An 18,823-nucleotide genomic window follows, 5' to 3' on the forward strand; every position below is an offset into this window, starting at 1 on the left:
TATGCAGTCATGTAGTGATCAGGTTAAACAAGCTGCAAAGGGGTTATAAAGTTCTCACAAGTTGTTTTTTTTCTTTCCCTTCAAACCTGGAAATTAAATGCATATCAGTTGTTGTGGCCACATCTTTTTCATGCTTGGGCCATCACACTGTGAAAACTGATGACTGGTACCTTGACTAGGTATGTCTATCTTTTGAACAGTTACTCTTGTTATGCTTCCAATTAATCTTCCATTTTTACCAAGCTCTCAAGGTGCAGAGCTGGGTACCTGGTACACATGGGTAGCTCCAGGCCTCACTGATCCTCGTTATCCAGCAGCCTCCAGTCCTTCAGAATACAATGGATTTATCCTGACGCCACCTCGCAGCTCTGCGACCCCTATTTGCACATGGAGAAGCAAACTACTGCGCTGAGAGGAGAGAGCTGAGATTTCTCTGGGCTGCTGGGATAGAGTGGCTGGCTAAGCTCAAGTCTCCTAAATCTCTTGCTTGAACCGAAGCAGTGTTTTGGGAAATATGTAGAAATATTTTGCATGTTAATGAAGTGCTGTTTGCTAATGGATGACACCTACAAATATGGGGTTTGAGCACAGGAGTCACTCAATGGGCTTTTTTCCTGTGATTGAGATACCAGTCTCTACAGCCCCTTAAACATAAACTGGAGTACAAGACATTAATACTTTATTTACTTTTAATTGAATAGGATTGTTATTGAGTTTTCTGTTTGCAAACCCCCATTAATATCTACATTTCATGTGTGGAAATCTGTGAAACTGAATCTCTCCTGCAAAATTACACTAAGCCATCTTTCATCCTGCCACTTAGCAAGGACCTTTGGTCCTTGTTTCTCAGCTCTTTTCCTCAGCTATAGCACTTGTCAGTTTGTATTATGCATACTTGTAAATAACAGAAAATGAAAAAAGATATTATTCAGGTAGAAGGTCATGGAAGTTTTACAATATGGGCTTTAAATAATCCCAGATGATAATTACAGTGTTAAATTGAGTGTGTGTCTATAAATGTATGTATGTATTACATATATTTATACATATATGTATTTATGTATATATGTATATAAATATATATATAAATTATAAACATTTCCTTTTCCAGTAACAGCTAAGCTCTAATACTGGAAGATATATCAAGATTTTTGCCATTGATATCAACTGTGTTGAATCATGCCAAGAGGATAAAAGAAAAACCAGCTGTCATATATGTTTTGTTCCCTGAATTTACTCTATTTTGCTTTGGTGGTAGAGCTGTCCATCCTTCTTAAGAGGTCAAAGCACTTAAGGAGGATATAGGTCCTCAAGTGGACACTGTTGTTCAAGTCAATCCTGCAGTTGAGAAGAAGGATGGGAAGGTGGCGTGCAAAAATAGAGCAGCTCTGACTTCTCCCCAAAAGATTGTCAAGAAAAAAAAGATCTTCAGAGCTGGTATTTTTGCACTACATATTCAGCATTCACAACAAACTCATAATGCCAAAAAACGTGGATTGTAACCTGAATTAAATGAAACGTGGAGCTTTGAAAGCTGAATGGCTGGTTCCCTGCCCTGTTCTCCTCTATTTGTAAAGGTAATGAAGGTTAACCTGAGCAATCAGATAGGGATTCCTTTTGTATAATTGAATTTCTGATGGCTTTAATCCACCTACCAATGGTTTATTGCATAAAAAGCATGTCAGGGAGCAGAAAGTGAATGCTTGGAGAGTTCAGCAATACAGAGCCAACAGAACGGTTCCAGGTGCTGTGAACAGGAGCAGGCTTCCAGCTGCTGTCACTGTCATCGCAGACCAAATACTCTGTCCCCAAGTCCCAAGGAAAATACCGGTGGTGTCACACCAGACACAGCTGAGGTGGATTTGCTGTAGTTCTGGATCTGCAAGTTTTGTTCTCCTTTTAACACTCTGAACTGTAAAGTAATAAATGTGCATTTGCAGACTGTTATCTGTGGGCCTTGCCAGAGATATGTCATCTGATTATGCATGTTGGTAGCATTTAACATCATCTGCCCTGACACTTTCATAAGATAAGGCAGAAATAATATTTTATCACCATGCAGATGCCTCTTATCAAACTCCAAAGTCTTAATTAGGGATTTCTCTCCAGGTCCCCACTTGTCTGATGACCATATAAATGTCTAACTTAGATAATTAATATAGTCTATACTGCATGATAGTATACAGCAATTTAAAGCCCTAGGCAGTGAGCTGAACAGAAACATTCCCTTTTTATATATCTAGGAATTCAGCTAAATATGTGCATCTAGAAGTTCCTCTCACAATATTGATTCTACTTTTTAACTTCTTTATAGTTTCGGTGAGGGAATGCTACTGTCTTCATTCTTCATAAATTCTGAGCGATGAAAGGATATTGGGTTGTTTATGATACTTGGCATAAATGACATTTTATATTTTATTTCAGATTTTAATCAATATTAGGTCTGTAGTTTTCAGATTAATATACATACAAGATGTACACATTCTACAGTGGGAAAACCTACCCAGTGCTTCATCTGTATTCCAAAACTATTACCCTTTTTTTTCTTAGCAAAAAGCTTCTTGCAAATTTAAACTGGAGCTTTTGAGTTCCTTATTCATTTCTACCACTGTAAGAATTATATCTAATATTTAAACAAGCTTTTAGTGAATGAGGCAAAGAATGAGGAGTAATATCTTAGTTTCTGAGTAATACAAAGCCATGTTTCCAGAATTTTCCCTTGATTGTTCTTTAAATATAAGTAGTTGCGTTTGTTTTTTTTCAATTAAATTCCAAGGAGAAAATATTCCTGAAAGTGTTTGCAGTCTAATGCACTAGTGTGCGACTCATGTCTCCTGCAAGAAGAGTCATAAAATCTTGAAACTCCTTACAGGTCCAGCCAGGAAGAAGGTGGATCAGCCATGGGAGAGAACTGTAGATTAATTTCCAGTGCAAAGCAGCTGGATAGGTGGAACCGTCATTTTGGGAAATCTCCATGTTTCCTCTGGGGGTAGTGGGAGCAGTGTCTGGCCCAGGCTGGGCATAGCCAAGACAAAGCTCCAGAAGCCATGAATTGAACAACACTGTCACTGCTTGAACTTAACATCTTCAGAGACGGTGATGTCAGAAACCAGCGGTAATTATATGTAGGCAAGATCTGATACCAAATTTGCAGGCAATAGACTATAAAGAAAATTAATATCAGAAAGTCAATAACAATTTCAAACTCAGGGGAAGAACTGAGGTCACTGCTACTGAATTTGTAGTATTGGCTTAGAGATGTAACAGTAAGATTTCATCAGCTCAGAAGGTTTGCTTACAGTTGGATTTATTCTGATCAAAGAGCCTGTTATGGAAAAAGAAGGAAGTACATGAACAGTAGGAAAAGCACAGAGACAAGCAAGGTGAACTGATGCCACAACACAGTGCTGGCCTTGGGAAATGAATTCTGTCGCTTGGGGAAATATTGTAACAGTCTGCATCACAAGAAAGACCATGATGAAAAACATTGGTTACATTTTGGGAAACTTGAGGATGGTTGCAGAGGTGCTGAGGATCTGCTCTATGTGATGGTGAAGCCACTGATAAAATAAAAAACTCCCCAGAGAAATTTTGGACCAGTATAAATTAATTTTCAAATATGCAAATGGATGTAAAAAAAAAAAGTAAATGAAACATTTCAAAAATTTTAAAATAATATTTTAACTAATTCAGATACCTGAATCTGGAAATTTTTTTTGTTTTCATGTTTTCTCTTGTTTGGGATAGCTTATTACTTTAATACGTCAAAAGCTTAGTATGAATGGAGAATAATTTCTAGGATCATCTAACATATACCTGTTAAGATTGTTACTTTATGAAAATTTCTGATTTGCTATTATTTTTGGTTGTGCATGGAAAATAAGTATATGTCAGAACAATCACATTCTTTCTGGACCTGCAGCTGACCCTGTTTGTGACACTTTAATTTTGCATTTCTGCTGCTCTCTCCAGAGGACATTTTGGACAACTACTGCTTCTTATTAGGTGTCTGCTTCTAACTATTTTTTGGGGCTCAGAAATTATGCTATAACTCATATACAGTTACTTTGGGTGTTGCCATTTCCTCTAAAAATGGAAAGCGTTCCTTCTTCTGTTAAAAGTTTACTTATTTTTCAGCTGTTATACTCATTTTTATCAGATTTCCTGGTATAAATCTGATTTACCTGTTATATTTCTTTCTCTCCTGAGAAATTCACATCTGTTTCTAGCACCTGTCTCTAACTTCATTCAAAAACTGTGGTGGTGAGAACATTAATTTTATGGATCTATTTGTATCATTGCATTTCTGTCAATAAATCATTTGTTATTTTCAAGAAGAACCTGCAACGTCTACCTATTAATATTACTCAGAAGCAGAGCTAATGCACAGCATCTAAAAATAATCTCATGGAACAAAAATGAAAAATACAGAGAAGTCAGTGTTGTGAGTTAACACTGGCATCTTCTGAATATTTTTACCAGAAAAGGACCAAAGAATCAGCACAGCATCAGCTTGTTTCAGTAAAATTTATAGTAGTAATCAGTTCCTGTACAGCTTTGATACCCTTTCGGCTTTTGACTCTTGATTTAAATCACTTCTCTGGGAATATTGTGAATAAACTGGCAGCCTGCACACAAACAAAGTCCACAAAGGCACTAATTCTCTCCCCAGAAGTTCCACCTCTTTTTCTAAAGGCATTTTTGTCAGCAAAGCAACTCACATAGGCAGATATTCACTGGATTTCAGTGTGAGGCAATGTTTTAAGATCCTCTGATCTGGTTAAAAATGCTGATTCCCAGATTGTGTCTGGGCCTGGTTGTAGATGCACTATCTACATGGGTGTCTAAATACAGACTGCTGAATTTGATCCATCGTGAGCTGAAAAATGCACCACCAGTCCAGGTGGGATCCTGGAATGTGAGTGATTGTTCGTTGCTCCACCCTTTCTCCCCATCCTTTCTTCGTTCACAGACCAGTGTCAGGGAAGAGAAAAGATGTCAGCTGCTTCATAAGTTCAGGAAATTCTTCCTCCTTCAGTAAAAAAGGAGGAAAGCTTTGTGTTTCCTGACCTCAGTCTCTCCATTCCTGGAATAACACAGTTTTGTCCACTGCTCCTTACCCAGGATGTATCAGAGCAGCCTCAACTGAGAGCCGACATGTATGTGTGGTTGCTTGGGGCAAGAGCTTGCATGGGTGTCAGAATGTCAAAACAGCTCCTCTGCCTGCTGTATTTACACTTCTCCTGGGACTGAGGATAGCAGAAGTTGCAAGCTTGCATTCTCCTTCCAAATTTACATCCTATTTTTAAATTGCGTCTTTTTTGGAGGGTGGGAAGGAGTAAATCTACATGTAGATATGTATTCCAGAAAGAACATGTTCTACATTTTTTGTCAGTTGATATAAAATAGGGCATCATTTTAAAAATAAGATTGCTAGTTCTGGAATAATTGCAAGTATTAATTAAACCTAAGGGGTTTTTTCTTCAGGTTTTTTTTGGCACGTATTTCATGTTCTAAGCCCCGTAAACTTGGAGAAAACAATACTAATAATTGAAAAGGAACAAAAATAAGCCAGACAAAGCTTTTAAAAAATTAGAATTGTTTTCTGTAATCCTCCACTTCAGATGCTGTATGCCAGGGCTCAATCTTTGGATTTCTTTAATCATTTGGATTGGCCTGTTCTTCCTCCTGATTTATCCAGTGCCGCAGAAGGATTAAATCAGCGTAATGGACACTTGTTAAGTGTCTACATCAGTCTAATCAGCTTGACAGTGTTCTGGTTTATTCCTCCTTGTAACTTGTGGTATCATAACGATGCTGTACTGTACATAGCACCACTTAGTGGCAGAAGTCTACTTCAAATACTCCTTTCTGAAATTGAATCCAAGGAACTTTGTTCCCAGTCAAACCAAACCAATCCAGTACGTCCCTTTTTCCTCCCCCCTTGTTCACGCTCAGAGCCTCGCCACGCTGCTGTGAGTCTGTGTCTCCAGCACAACAGCTCTGAGCAAACCGATCACAGCACAAACCCTTTCCAGTCTCTTCTCTCCCACTCCCCTTGTGTGTGCTCCTCACCAGACTGTGCCCACAAAGGCGGGTGGGTATCTCTTGCCTGTCTTAGTGGCTGACTGAAATGTTTGACCTCAAGCTACATGTTGTGCATAAACAAAAAGGTGCTGCCCTAACTGCTGTTGTACTCCGTTATAAACACAATGAACTGAACAGAAAATAGAAAAACATCACAAAGCAGGCTGAGCATGTATCTCTGCTTTCAGTAGCCAGTATCAAAACAATGCAGGCAAGTATTTTCCTTTGCAGGACACTGATGTCAGGGATGTTTATCATGCTGTATTGAAATAATGTGTTTACTGTATTGAATTTTAACAATGTTAGCATAAACTTTCTCACTTTGGGGATATAAAGAAAACTAATCAGTGTTTACATATAAAAAACCCTATAATAATGTCAATGCCTAGAAAACTAAAACACACAGATAACCTCTTTTCACCAATTCTCACTGAACCTTCCAAATGGATATCGTGCAGTCATAGTACAAACCCTGATCGAATGAGAAGAAAAGGTGCTTGATCAAGACACAGAAAGTAAAATTTCCCATTTATTTCCAAAATGCATACTGGATAGGCAACAGCAGGCTACAAACTTCAGGTTTAAATTTAATCACACTATCTGTTGTGCCCTGGCACTGATTTTATTTTGTCAAGTGTTTCTTTACAGTACTTACAGAAATTTATCTTTTCAAGCCATAGATTTGTACATTATGGTTATAAGTGAATTGGAAAACAGTAATGGTAGAGATGGTAAATTCCAGTCTGACTGTAATGCTCCTCATAAGCTTTTGCAGTTTCTTTCAAAAGCCCTATCAGCTGTCGTATTTCTGATCGTGTGCTCCGCATTGGTTATTCCAACACAGTACTGAGAAATAATTTTTTCAATCAGTTATGTGTCCAAAATGCATATGCAATCGCACATCTGAGTTGTGTGTACAATTACTGAGATTCCATGCGTGCATTGGGTAATTTCTCACATAAATGCACTTAATTAGTCATCTGTGCATGAGTTTTCCTATTTGCATACATACTTACGGCAATTTTGCATGCAAATTAAGCACTTTATATATATATATGTAAAAGTTTGACTCTCATCATGTTTACTAAACAGAAGCTTATGTTAGATCTGGAAGAAAATAATTGAGTTATCTGACAGCATACAATACAGTGCGGTAGCCAGCATATGGGTTATTATAGTGTCTATATCCTGCTGAGGTTTTCACAGAAAGGTTATTAGATTTATCTCTCATAAAATACTTAAGGATCAGCTGTGTAAATGACCATTCTCTTGAAATATCTGGATAGATAAAGTACAGGTTACCTGATTCAGCCCATAACTTGAACCAATTATAATTTGGATTTGTTGTTAAACTCTTATAATAAAAATGTCCCATCTACATCCTGGGTTTCTTCTTAGTGTACAATGAAACCTGTTACATGATTTTGCCATTGCCTATTGATGGATTAGCACAATCAGATTCACTGAAGTAATGTCACTTACAATAAGCTTTATTAAACCACAAGTCTGTCTGTAGCTCATAACGGAAGACGGTGCAGGAATATCTCCCATAGTATTTCTCTCTCAGAGAGACTGAAAACACAAACTTATCCACTGTCTATCAGTTACTTCTTAGCTGGAGGTTACACAGTCTTGGATGTATCAGTATTTTCAGTGCCTACACATGTCCTACACGTAGTTGTAGTCTGACTTGAAAGCATGTGTGCAGTTGGGAATGGATGAGGTGATGTGAGATCACAGGATCTATTGGTCAAAGTTAATAGGATAACCACAGATAATCTCGTTAGATGAACGCATGAACTTGAAAAATTAGTCTTTGGAGTTCAGTTGTTTCTAGACACTGGCAAAAAGCAGCAGTTACTCTGTATAAAGAACTCTCCGGGCTCATGCAAGAACCCCGCCAAGATCAAAAAATATCGTGTATCGGTTGAACAACAGAGTCAGGTGGTAACTACCAGTGGTGGTCATCAAAATTATAACCCATGTGACTTTACTCTTTCTTTTGCTTTCTGTTTATGCGTGCATGGAGGACTTTGGTTTTACTATTCTTGGCCTACAGTCAGTCCATATTACTCAGCTGACCATGCATATAAACTTTCTAACTAGTTCTCTTTCTTTATCCCTAGGCTTTATTCCACTTAGGCATGTAATGTTATTAGTAAAACTTCTCCATATCATATTATTATTATCCTCATTTATAGCTAAATCAGTGATTCAAATATTCAGCTAAATTTCATATACATTCTTAACTTCACTGAAGTTGTATGGAGACAAACACTGTAAATTTCTCACTGCCTTTTTAAATTGGAAATATGCTGAATTTCTTTGAGTGTGAGATATTTTGTCATAATCTCTTACAAGAGTGCATCTCTTCCTCTCTCTCCTCTCAAAGTTTTCTTATCTTTTCAGTTCTACTATTCAAATCCATAGGCTGTCAAAGCTGTCTCTTGTAAAGTGCTTTGTCTTCCAGGTGGTTTTTGACCAAAAATGCTGACAGATCCAGAAAATTACTTCATATTAATAACGTAACTGGGGCTTTCTCTGAGGAGTTCTGCCTCAGCATTTAGTATGCACACACACACATTTTAGAGTATCTGCTGTGGTGCTAAAACTGTTGGATATATTCAGGAGGAAAAAATATTTGGGAGGCATACAAACCAGCTGGGTGCCACAAAAGGCAGAGAGAGCTCAGAATATAACTTCTATTTATGCTTTACCAATCTGTGCAGAAAAAAACATACACTTCTTTTTTCTGACAAAGAAGAAAAGCACGTATTGTTAGTAATATAAGAAAGACTAATCTGGACCTCACATTTTGGCTAGATAGAAAAGTGCTTATTTATTGATATTGCTGCTTATACAAGTGTAACTTATTTTGAGATCTGGACTGGAGTAAGTTATACTAATTTGAACATTTCAATGTAGACAAAGCCATGTCCATCAATAGAGGAAAGAAAGGCAGTGGTGAAGCAATGAGAATTAGTGCTATAAACAATAGAACCAGCAAAAGCTGCAAGTATGAAAAACTAATTTTCCTTCAGCAGTCTCTAAAAAAATTATTAATTATGTTGATAATCATTTGGAGTTTTCTGGTGTGTGATGAGTGAAAATTACAGAACCATCAGGATTCATAGATTAGATCCAGCCCCCTTCCCCTGACATCTCATTGATCAGTACGTGTGAGCATACCCAGTGATATGGCAGATCCCAGGAACAGGACTTGTTAGAAAAAGCATCTCCTCAGCTGCTGAGGGGGGTGCATGGAGAGGGTGGGGAGGAAACCTCTGGCTTTGTATAACTTTGATAAGGTTCTTCTCAGATTGGTGTTATAGTGTAAAGCCTACTGTGGATGCATGCATTTTAGATGATGACTACTTCAGGTAACTGTTTCTGAGGTGATAGCATGATCATGCTTAAACACACACTTGTATGAAGAGCGCATTAAAATCAGTAAGTTTGTGAAGGCTTTGGGGAAACTGGGCATCTGTTGCCTTCCTCCCACTTTTAAAATGGCACAATGGCTAATAATCTCTTTTTTAACTAAATCTGATGGGATTTCATTGCTTATGTGAATATGAAGCATTGCATCACGGAGCAGCCTGGGCAGCTGGCTGCCTGCTGTGTTAGGGATGGATCTCTTGCAGTATATTCCCCTCAGTGACTTTCTGTGTTTGAGGCACTCAGGTTTGCCAGTGAACCAGAGGTCACTTTTCTGAAGCTGTTACAAGGGCCATATTGACATAAATAGGCACGCACTCTATCGTCTGAGAACAAACCTAATTCTGGTTGTGGTTTTTTTTTGTTTGTTTTTTTTTTTTTTTTAATAACACTGCTTTAAACTACAGTTCACTGTAATGATATAGATCTCAGTCTGCTTTTGCCTTTTTTCTTCATTTTTGCAAGAATACAATAAATGAATCAAAAAAAAAAAAAGGTAGAAATGTTACTGGTTTGCATAGGTCAATTTGTTTTACAATATTTTAATAAGAGTTACATTAGTATAAGGTGTGTTACCTCACCTAAGGTGAAAGAGATGTGGAATTGGGATTTTTAAATTGATTTTAATATAGCCATTGCTGGCATGCTGCCATTAATGCTTGCATAGTTCAGTGAGGAGACTACAGCGTGTCTCATAATTGGAGGTCAGACTACACTGAAGTTGGCCTCCCTTGGTCAGTGTAATTAACTGAGCAGGAAGGTTTTCTATAGGGTCCCTGAAGTTATATTTTTCTCATTGCCATTCACATTACCAACTCAGAAGGAGAATCGATAAGAGCCACAATGTACTGATGAGTAGATAGTGTAAAAGAGAGAAAGTTCATATTCCTTGGCATTGCAGCAGGTCTAGGAGGGCTGAAAATGTGACTTCAGAAGTTCTGTTTAAGCAGGAAGATAGTTCTTTCTCACCATCCAAGCACATGGGTAGCACATGCAGGGTGGTGCAGAATCAGCTTAGATTAATGCATGTTCCATTCCTGTTCAGTGCTGCTTTTTCCTGTGGATTCTTTCTTCAAGTCACTTTCTCCTCTGTGACTCATCATTTTGTCTTTAGATTTTGTACTGGAGCCAGATCGTAAGTATTTCAGAATTTTGAGCTGTGCCCAACCATTCGTGTAGTTCCAGGGATTTGCTATTGCTTTAAAAAATTATGTAAGTGTATCAAAGTCTGGCTTTTGCTGTTAGTTATTTTCCTACTGTGGCTGTGTTCTTCCTACTCAGGAGCATCCTTTGTTTCCTCTGTTGTTTTTTGTCTAGATCTGGTAGATGCTTATGCCTTTTCCTGATAATTAATTTCTCCACAGCTTTGATTTACCTTTCACTTTACTGTTCAGTTCCATCTCGTCCCATCCTCCCTACACTTCTAAAAAGATCCCAGATGTGGATTAAATCTGAAGGCATTTCTCATTCACTTCAGTTTTGAACCACTGACATAAACTCATAATTTGCCATTATCTATAAATCCAGAATCACCTTTATTTCTCTGGGTCTGTACATATTCCTTCTTTTGTTACTACTTTTGACATGAACCCAAATTAGTAATAATGACTTTCTAAATCAGCGGTCAGCTAGCTATCTCCTAGAAGAAGCAAAAATCATCAAATAATACATAAGAAACCTAAGGTGTGGTCTGCATACCATATTAATTTAATTTCTACTTCTTTGACAGACTTTTAAATAAAACCACTTTTTATCATTGGCATTTAGGCTGTAACTGTTCACTTGAGTTCAGTGAAACATTTACTTATCAGAGAACTGAGCAGGTTAAGCCAGCAGGAATATTTCCCAAATAAGGAATTCATGTATCCACCCTAAGCTGGGAAGGCAAAAGTCTCTTGAGACTTTGTTTTCTCACCTCCTGTCCATTTAATTTATTATTCCCATGCTTTCACATATTTGATGGCTGCTTGACAATTTTATTGTATGTTGTACTGTCCCTCTGTGATCACACCTCCCTCTCTCTCATTTTCTATCCGTGGTAACACAGCTCACATCTGATACTCATCTCCACCACGAAGGGTTCTATTGTCCCCCTGATATGTATGTGTAACTCCCACTGCTGTCAACAGGAATTACATGTGTGCATCAAGGAGAGAAAAATCCCTTGTGTACTCTACGCTCCTCATTATCTTGGCACAGTCAGTTCTGTAGATGTCTCATCTATGAGCCTTTTATTCTCTCGAGTGTTGTGCAGTATAGCAAGTTGGCTCTTAGGATCAGCAGTTTTGCTCTTGAGGTGTTTAGCAAGTTGATTTACTGTGCATGTGTACGCTCTTAAATGTCTTCATCCAGCCAAATCCACATCTTGTAGTGTTCATACGTTAGACAGTAGAGCTTCCAATTTCCTTTTTATGCAAGAATACCAATTCATAACCAGTCTCCCAGCAGACTCAAAGCGAAGTGAGAGTCTGAAGCTAACTCTCCCAAATAACATATGTTCAGGCCCAGCTCAGTCCTGTATGCTTAAATGCAATAGTTTGTGAAAAATTTGATAGGTACAAAAACGTAAATGGAATATTTTAATTTTCCTTAAGGAGATGAAGGAAGATATTTTATAAGTCCCTCATGTTAAGTACTTCTAAACAAGGAGGTAGTTGAAATCAGTTAGCAAAACTTTAATTCCTTCCAAAATTAATTAGATTGTCAAGAGTCGAAGGAAAATGGTAGAGTGAAAATAACTACACATGTAAACCCGTGATTTCCATTGTCTGAACACTGGATTTGTACTCTCCTCTGATCCTTCTGGAATCACCCTGTTTGGGATGGTACCCAGTGTCTCACACAGGCCAGTGTTATACAAACATAACAGGAAAGCATACACACTCCATTTGCAGACTTGTTCCCTAAGTACAGTCAGTTACCACAGCTTAGAAAAGAGGCATGGCAAACTAGTTTGGGAAAAAAATCAATTTGCCATCAGATTAGAAATCAACTGTAAACATGTTGAAGAATTCTATTTTTTTTTTCACTACTGCTCTGCCTTTTCTTCACAATCTGTTGTGGTGTCAGACTTATTTTGACAATACTTGTAGAACTTGTCATATTAACAAAGTTATCAAACAGAGCGAGCACATGCATAGCAACAGCTGTAGTCCAGCAAGAGTCAAAATAACTGGCCATAGGTATTCACAAGGAAATATCCACACTGTAGTTGCACAGATCAAAAATATCCCCAGAAATCTCCAGAGTACTTGTAGTTTTATTTAAATAGCAACAACCATAGCTGACCTTCAACTTGAAACAATGTACTCCAATCTTTGAAATTTAGGATAACAATGAAAGGAATTAATTTAGATTTTATATCTACATATAAGGATTTATTTTTTTCTATGTTAGTGTCACTTGATAATTTCTGCCTTTGTGAAAGTGTTTCATAAAAAATGGTATGCACTAAATTCAATACAATGATGGGATTTATTTGATGTTATACAACAAACTTAAAAATACTTGTTTAAAAACAAAATAAACCCCATAATCCACTAAGACTGTAAATTGGTGGGGTAGGAACAATCTTTTCATTATTCGTGTCTACAGAGCTTAATACAATGAAGTCTCAGTTCTTCGCTAACATCTCTAGGTGTTAACACAATACCATTAAATCTACTCAATAGCAAAACATGCAGACAGTGGATTTATGTGTCGCATTCCTTTGGAAACGTGTGAATCTAACGGAATAGTTTAATGGCCAGATTTTTCAGCTGCAATGTCTGATTTTGCACGTACATCAGATAGTATGCATCTATTTATGCAAATTGTTGTTGGATTTATATATACGAAATATACATGCCTGAGAAATCTTGTCTGTGGCGTTGAGCTGCATTCAGAAAGGAAAAAGATCGTATTTGGATGCCAGGGTCATGCTGTAGGAAAATAGCAGGAGCCATACTTAGCACTCGAAACTGCTGCTTTCCATTTTCAGTTTTCTGTGAAAACTAAACCGACTTGAGTTTTGGTTTCTGGCCCTGTTCTGATCTGCCTTTATTTTTATGCCAGAAACCCTCTAGTTTAGTGGAGTGAGCTTTATCTGCTACTGAGGTGAGGGTGGACTAGGCCTGACACAACTAGAAGGGCCGGGCTCACACTGGCTCACATTCACAGCTGAGGAGCTGATTCAGGCACTACCCATTTTTCCACCCGATCCCAAAACTGCCGTTCACCCAAATTATTCTCTTCTCAGGCAGGCACCTGCCGCACCCTCCCCTCTTCCCGCCCAAGGTTTAAGGTGAGTGCCAAGCCTGAACCGGGGTGCTCCCTGACCCGCACCCCTGTCCCCTGCCTGCCCAAAGCCCACCCAGACTACAACCCCACGCCCCTGCAGCCCCCCTGCTCCCGGCACCGCGGCCTTTCCCCCTCAAACAAGGCCATACTCAGCAAAGGCCTTTGCCGGCGAAGGAGCGGGTCCCTGTCACGACGGGGCTGTGATTTCCACTGGTGTAGTTTTTCTCTCTCTCCAGCTATGCTAGTTTTTCTTCTCTGGATATATTGGGGTTTTCCACCCTGATACGTTAATCCTTCCTGTAGATATGCTAGTCCCCGTTTTCTCACAGCCTGGGCTATGCCTTCCTCCCTGGATATGCTCATCATCCACCAGGTATGTGTCTTTCCCGTGGACACGTTTGTTTTTCCTCACTGGATATGCTTGTTTTTCACCTGGACGTGTTAGTTTTTTCCCCACTGCATGCATCTTTCCGCTGGATATATTAGTTTCCCCCTGAATATGCTACTTTTACCTCAGCAGATACATCTCTACCCTGGATATGCTGGTTTTTTTTTGTTTTGTTTTGTTTTGTTTTGTTTTTCTGGAGTATGTTAGTTTTTATTTCTCTTTGGACATTAAGTTTGTTCTCTGGACAGGCAACCTCCGGCTCTCGCGGTTCTCCTCCGCAGTCTACCGCGGGTGGCGGCGAAACCACGAAACTTCGCGCCCCCCTTTCCCCGTGCCCCCCTCCGCGGCGGCAGCGGGGCGGTGCCTGTCGCTTTAAGGCGGCGCGTGCCCGCGCGCCGCGGGGCCGGGTGGGCGGGGCTTGGCGGCGGCGCGCGGGCGGGCGCTTCACCTGCAGCCCAGAGCGGCGGCGGCGGGAGCGGGAGCGGCGGTAGCGACCCCCCGGCCCCCCCCCCCCCCCCCCCCCGGTCCCCCCGGCCCGGCACGGCCAGCCGCTCCGCCACCCCCGCAGCCCGGTGGGTGGCTGGGCGGGAGCCGCCGGGGCGATGAGGACCGGTTCGCGGGTGCTGCTGGTGCTGCTCCTTCCCGTCTGGGGCTCGGCGGTAAGTGGGGCGTCCCCCGGGGCTGGGGGGGCGGGCAGCACCCGCGGGCTCCGCGCCCCGCGGAGGTGCCGCCGCCGCTCCGCGCCCGGCGGGCACGGCAGCCGCGGCAACTTCGGGGCCGGGGCGCGGAGCTGGGGGTCGGTCAGTGCGCGGGAGCGGCTCTTCCGCAGCTCCCTCCCGCTTTCACCGTTTCTCCTTTTTTTTTTTTTTTTTTTTTTTTTTTTTCTCCTGTGTGTGTTTTTAAAATCACTATCGCAGTTTTTAATTGCTATTTTTTTTTTTTTTTTCCGCGAGATCATTCTCTTTGAGCGTAGTGCTTCAGCGATGCCGGCAAAACTTGCCCTCCGTGGTGCGCGTCGCCAGATAAACTTCGGGGATAGCGGCGCGTCCCGGCGGCGGTGCCGCTCCGTCCGCGGAGCCTCCGCGCCCAAGCGCGGTCTCGCAGCGCTACCCGCTCCGTGCGAGCCGTCCCTCCTTCACCCGTGCCGCGGCGGTGCCTTTTAACTTTTATTTTTACAAGCCAGTAAACGCAGCGAGTGAGCTTGAACCGTGTTGGGGTGTAAAGAGCTGAAAAGTTTGGGGTTTTTAGGGTTCCCCCCACCCCAAAAAAATTAAGGGATGTCTGCAGAACCTCAACAACCGCCTGAACGCGTGGCTGCAGTGTTACTGTGCGAGCGGGGCGGCTGCTGTATTTTGTGTTGGACTGGCTGCAGAAACAAGAGCTGCTGATTTTTCTGCCTGAATCCCCCTGTGCCAAGTTGAATCTGTGGAGATGTCCCGAGTCCGAGCCCTCGGGATGCTGGTGGATGTGCAGAAGTAGCCCCAGTGTGCCCTCCTCTAGTAAGCGCAGTTATAATAATTGGGTGATTTCAGATTCAAAGCCTATTATCTTCAGTCAGTCCCTTTGAAATGTTTCCTAATGGCAACATCTTGCCAGCGACAGTCAGAGTCCACAGAACCGCTGCTTCCTTGCGCTTTCCATGCAGTAGCTGGCATCCATCTCCCGACTGTGATTTTTAGCAGAGTATGTTGGCTTGCTTTCTGCTTACTAAGCTCATCCGAAAGAACCCTTCGTTCCTCTTCCCTTCTCTCCCTCACTGTAACGCAGTGTCGTCCCTGTCAGGAGCATTTTGGGGAGCCTGGGGGAGCTGTGCTCATCTCCCCAGGGAGGCGGGTGCATGCCTGGAGTTGCACTTTCCTGGGAAGTGACTTCTGGTCCCCTGGCTTCAGCCTGCGCTGCTGGGACTGGAGGCATCCGAGGTGCAGCCTGCATTGCTAAGCGATGCTGTGGCTAGCCCTGCCGACAGTCCGGGAGCGTTAGAAATCCCTTGCCACCAGCACTTTGTGCATAAATCACTTGGCACTTGTTAGACATAAATCACTGGCTTATGTGCTTTAAGTGAGTTAGTTGGAGTTGGGGTTCTAGGACCTTGCTTGCAGGGCAATGTGTACCCCATCCCGAGGAGCCTGGGCTACCGCGACGGGACTAACCCGTCCCTGTGGCAGGGGCTGGTTCCCCACTGCGCGGTTCAAAGTTGCAGCGGAGCGGCTCAGTGTTTAGCCGGACGCTTCCTCCTGGATCCTGGCAGGTTGCGCGTGGGGCTGTGCTATTCAGTGGTAGCGTTACAGTTTGGATTGGGCATCCCCTCCAACCTCCCCACTGCCGGGGCAAGTGCAGAGCCTGGAGGGTCACCCGGGCAGCAGCAGGCAGAGCCTTGGAGGCTGCTGCAGGGCGAATGGGAAGGAAAGGAACTTTAGCTGGTCATGAGCTCCTGAGGCTGCTGAGAGCTGGAGTGTTTCTTCCCCCTTCAGTCTTGGGGCTTGCCCAGTTTCGCAACAGTAAAACTCAGTGATTTGGATGTTGCAGCATCAGGCCTTTGCGTGGCTCCAGTGCGAGCGCAGCTCGCCTTGATGAATTGCTGCTCTTTGTTTCCTCCCCTCTTCTGACAGTGCCCAATCTCCCAGCCTTCCTCAAACAATGCTCTCTATTGTAGGCAGGCAACTATTTTTCTGGCCCTTTTTATTTCTTCAGATACAGTATGGATCCACTCCAACAGATAGGCACTTCAGCGCAAGCGGTTTCTACTTGCACACTGCTTTACTGTTCAGGTTTGCCTGTGCCTAAGCATCTAGCCATTGGGTGCAGAACATTTTCCCAAATGACAAAAGTCATGGTGTGCGTTTCCTTGTTTTGTTTTTGCAGGCACACAATGGGGATCTTACAGTTAGACCCACATGCAAGCCTGGCTTTTCAGAAGAAGACTACACAGCATTCGTCTCCCAAAACATCATGGAAGGGCAGAAGTTACTCAAAGGTAAGTGGAATAAAGAGCTTAACAGGTTCTGCAATAACTGTATTTTCAGGAGGTGAAAGGCGGCTTAAAGACGCTGGTTTTGATGATGAAATTGTCTGCAGAATTATGTTTGTAGGAGGATGAAACACTAAGTGGTTTACCTGAGCACAGTTTTGAATACAGATGAATCATTCAAAGTCCGTGTGCTGTCTGCTTCAGGTGGATTGTTTACCTATAGTATGCGAGGTCAACACTTCACTTCTAAGTCTCCCACTCCCACCCCGTCTGAAGGAACTCTGCATTTGATATTTTAGAAAGTATTTTTATGTATGAAATTCAAAGATCCTTAAATTATCTCTGCTTTGAAATGCATGATAAAGCAGACGTTGTTGTTGGAAATGTGGTAAACAAGCCTACAGACATTCTGTTCACAAATGTGGCATTCATTTTCATTACTGCCCCACTGACAACATGAAAACACGGGCAAAAAGAAACTACCAATTAGCTTTATAGTAATTGCAGGATTATAACCACTTTTGTGATTGTAAACTCTAAGACATCTTCATAATCCAAATAACAATAGATTATCCTATGTATTGATCTGTCTTCCTTTCAAATTAAAAATAATTAAACTTCGTGTTTGCATGATGCAGAAAAATCATTGTTTTACTCCAAGAGACTTTCTGAAGATCAAAATCCTACCCCCTGACATCCCCCCTGGTTTAAATCACTAACCATTGGTGGATGCTACAGCAGTTCTAAAAACATAATATATGCTGGAAGTTGGGGAGCACATCAGGATTTGATGCTCTACTCCAGAGTTTATAGGCCTTTTGCTACTTTCTCCTGAGTACATTTACTCACATGCATGTTTTTCTGCCAGAAAGCTGGGATTTCTGTCTTCCTCCGGAGCAAACACCTGCTCTGTTACTTTGATTTTTCTCAAAAGAGAGGAAGAGTTGTAAGTATTCTTTCTGGCATCAGCAGAATCCAGGACTGGACATTTTTTCTCTCCATGAGTTGGCAATCAGTTTTGTTTCTGAGCCGAGTTGTCTTAGTTTTGCTGCTCAGGAATTCTCTTGACTGGCCTGTCATCAATTAGTAAACATTGGGGAGTTTATTTTTAGTTTGAAAGATAACCAAACAGGGATTTGATACAGACAGGCCCAAGAATGTAGCAACCCATGAAGAAACTAAGTAGCGATTATTTATGTATTTAGTAGCAATTTTTCCCAAACCAATATACTGTAAGGCTTTACAGGTCAGTCTGTAAACTGAGTAGATTTCATGCTTTTTAGCTTTGGAAATTATTTGATAAACAATGTCACCCAAATACTACAGAAAGTCATGTCATTAATATATTTGCTCAGAGGAATATTTTTTGCTGTTCAGTGCCTGATAAATTGTGCTGTGTGCTTATGTAGGTGGACAATAGGGATGGAGCAGAAGGTCTGTTTAGAGGAGTTAGCTGGTAATGACTTTGAAGACAGCATAGTGGCTGTCATCTCAGTTTGAACTGATAATTTTTAGATATGAAATTATATTTAGATAGGCTATCAGGTTGATTTGAGTGAAAATATATTTCTATTTAATTTTATCCTTTAGGGGCCAATTGTAGTTTTACATCAGTCGTGGCAAACCTGCCTGTGACTTAAGGCTGAACTGGTCCTCGGGGCATT

The 18,823-nt window shown here is 41.3% G+C and overlaps 1 protein-coding gene across 3 annotated transcripts in view; it reads left to right on the forward strand.

The window, feature by feature from the left end:
• Positions 1-18,823, forward strand: part of CDH4 (cadherin 4) — a 553,545-nt gene that overhangs the window by 68,003 nt on the left and 466,719 nt on the right. Inside the window, exons 1-2 of one of the 3 annotated variants that reach the window (XM_033010414.2) lie at positions 14,692-14,850; positions 17,054-17,165. In XM_033010414.2, coding sequence (XP_032866305.2) covers positions 14,794-14,850; positions 17,054-17,165 — 169 coding nt within the window. In that variant the 5' untranslated portion in view covers positions 14,692-14,793. Of the gene's footprint in view, positions 1-14,691; positions 14,851-16,901; positions 16,960-17,053; positions 17,166-18,823 lie in introns of those variants that run through there. The other 2 variants (XM_033010415.2, XM_033010416.2) reach the window with 2 other exon arrangements.

This window comes from Tyto alba, unplaced genomic scaffold, assembly GCF_018691265.1.
Source record: "Tyto alba isolate M040663 unplaced genomic scaffold, T.alba_DEE_v4.0 Super-Scaffold_33, whole genome shotgun sequence".
NCBI lineage: Eukaryota > Metazoa > Chordata > Aves > Strigiformes > Tytonidae > Tyto > Tyto alba.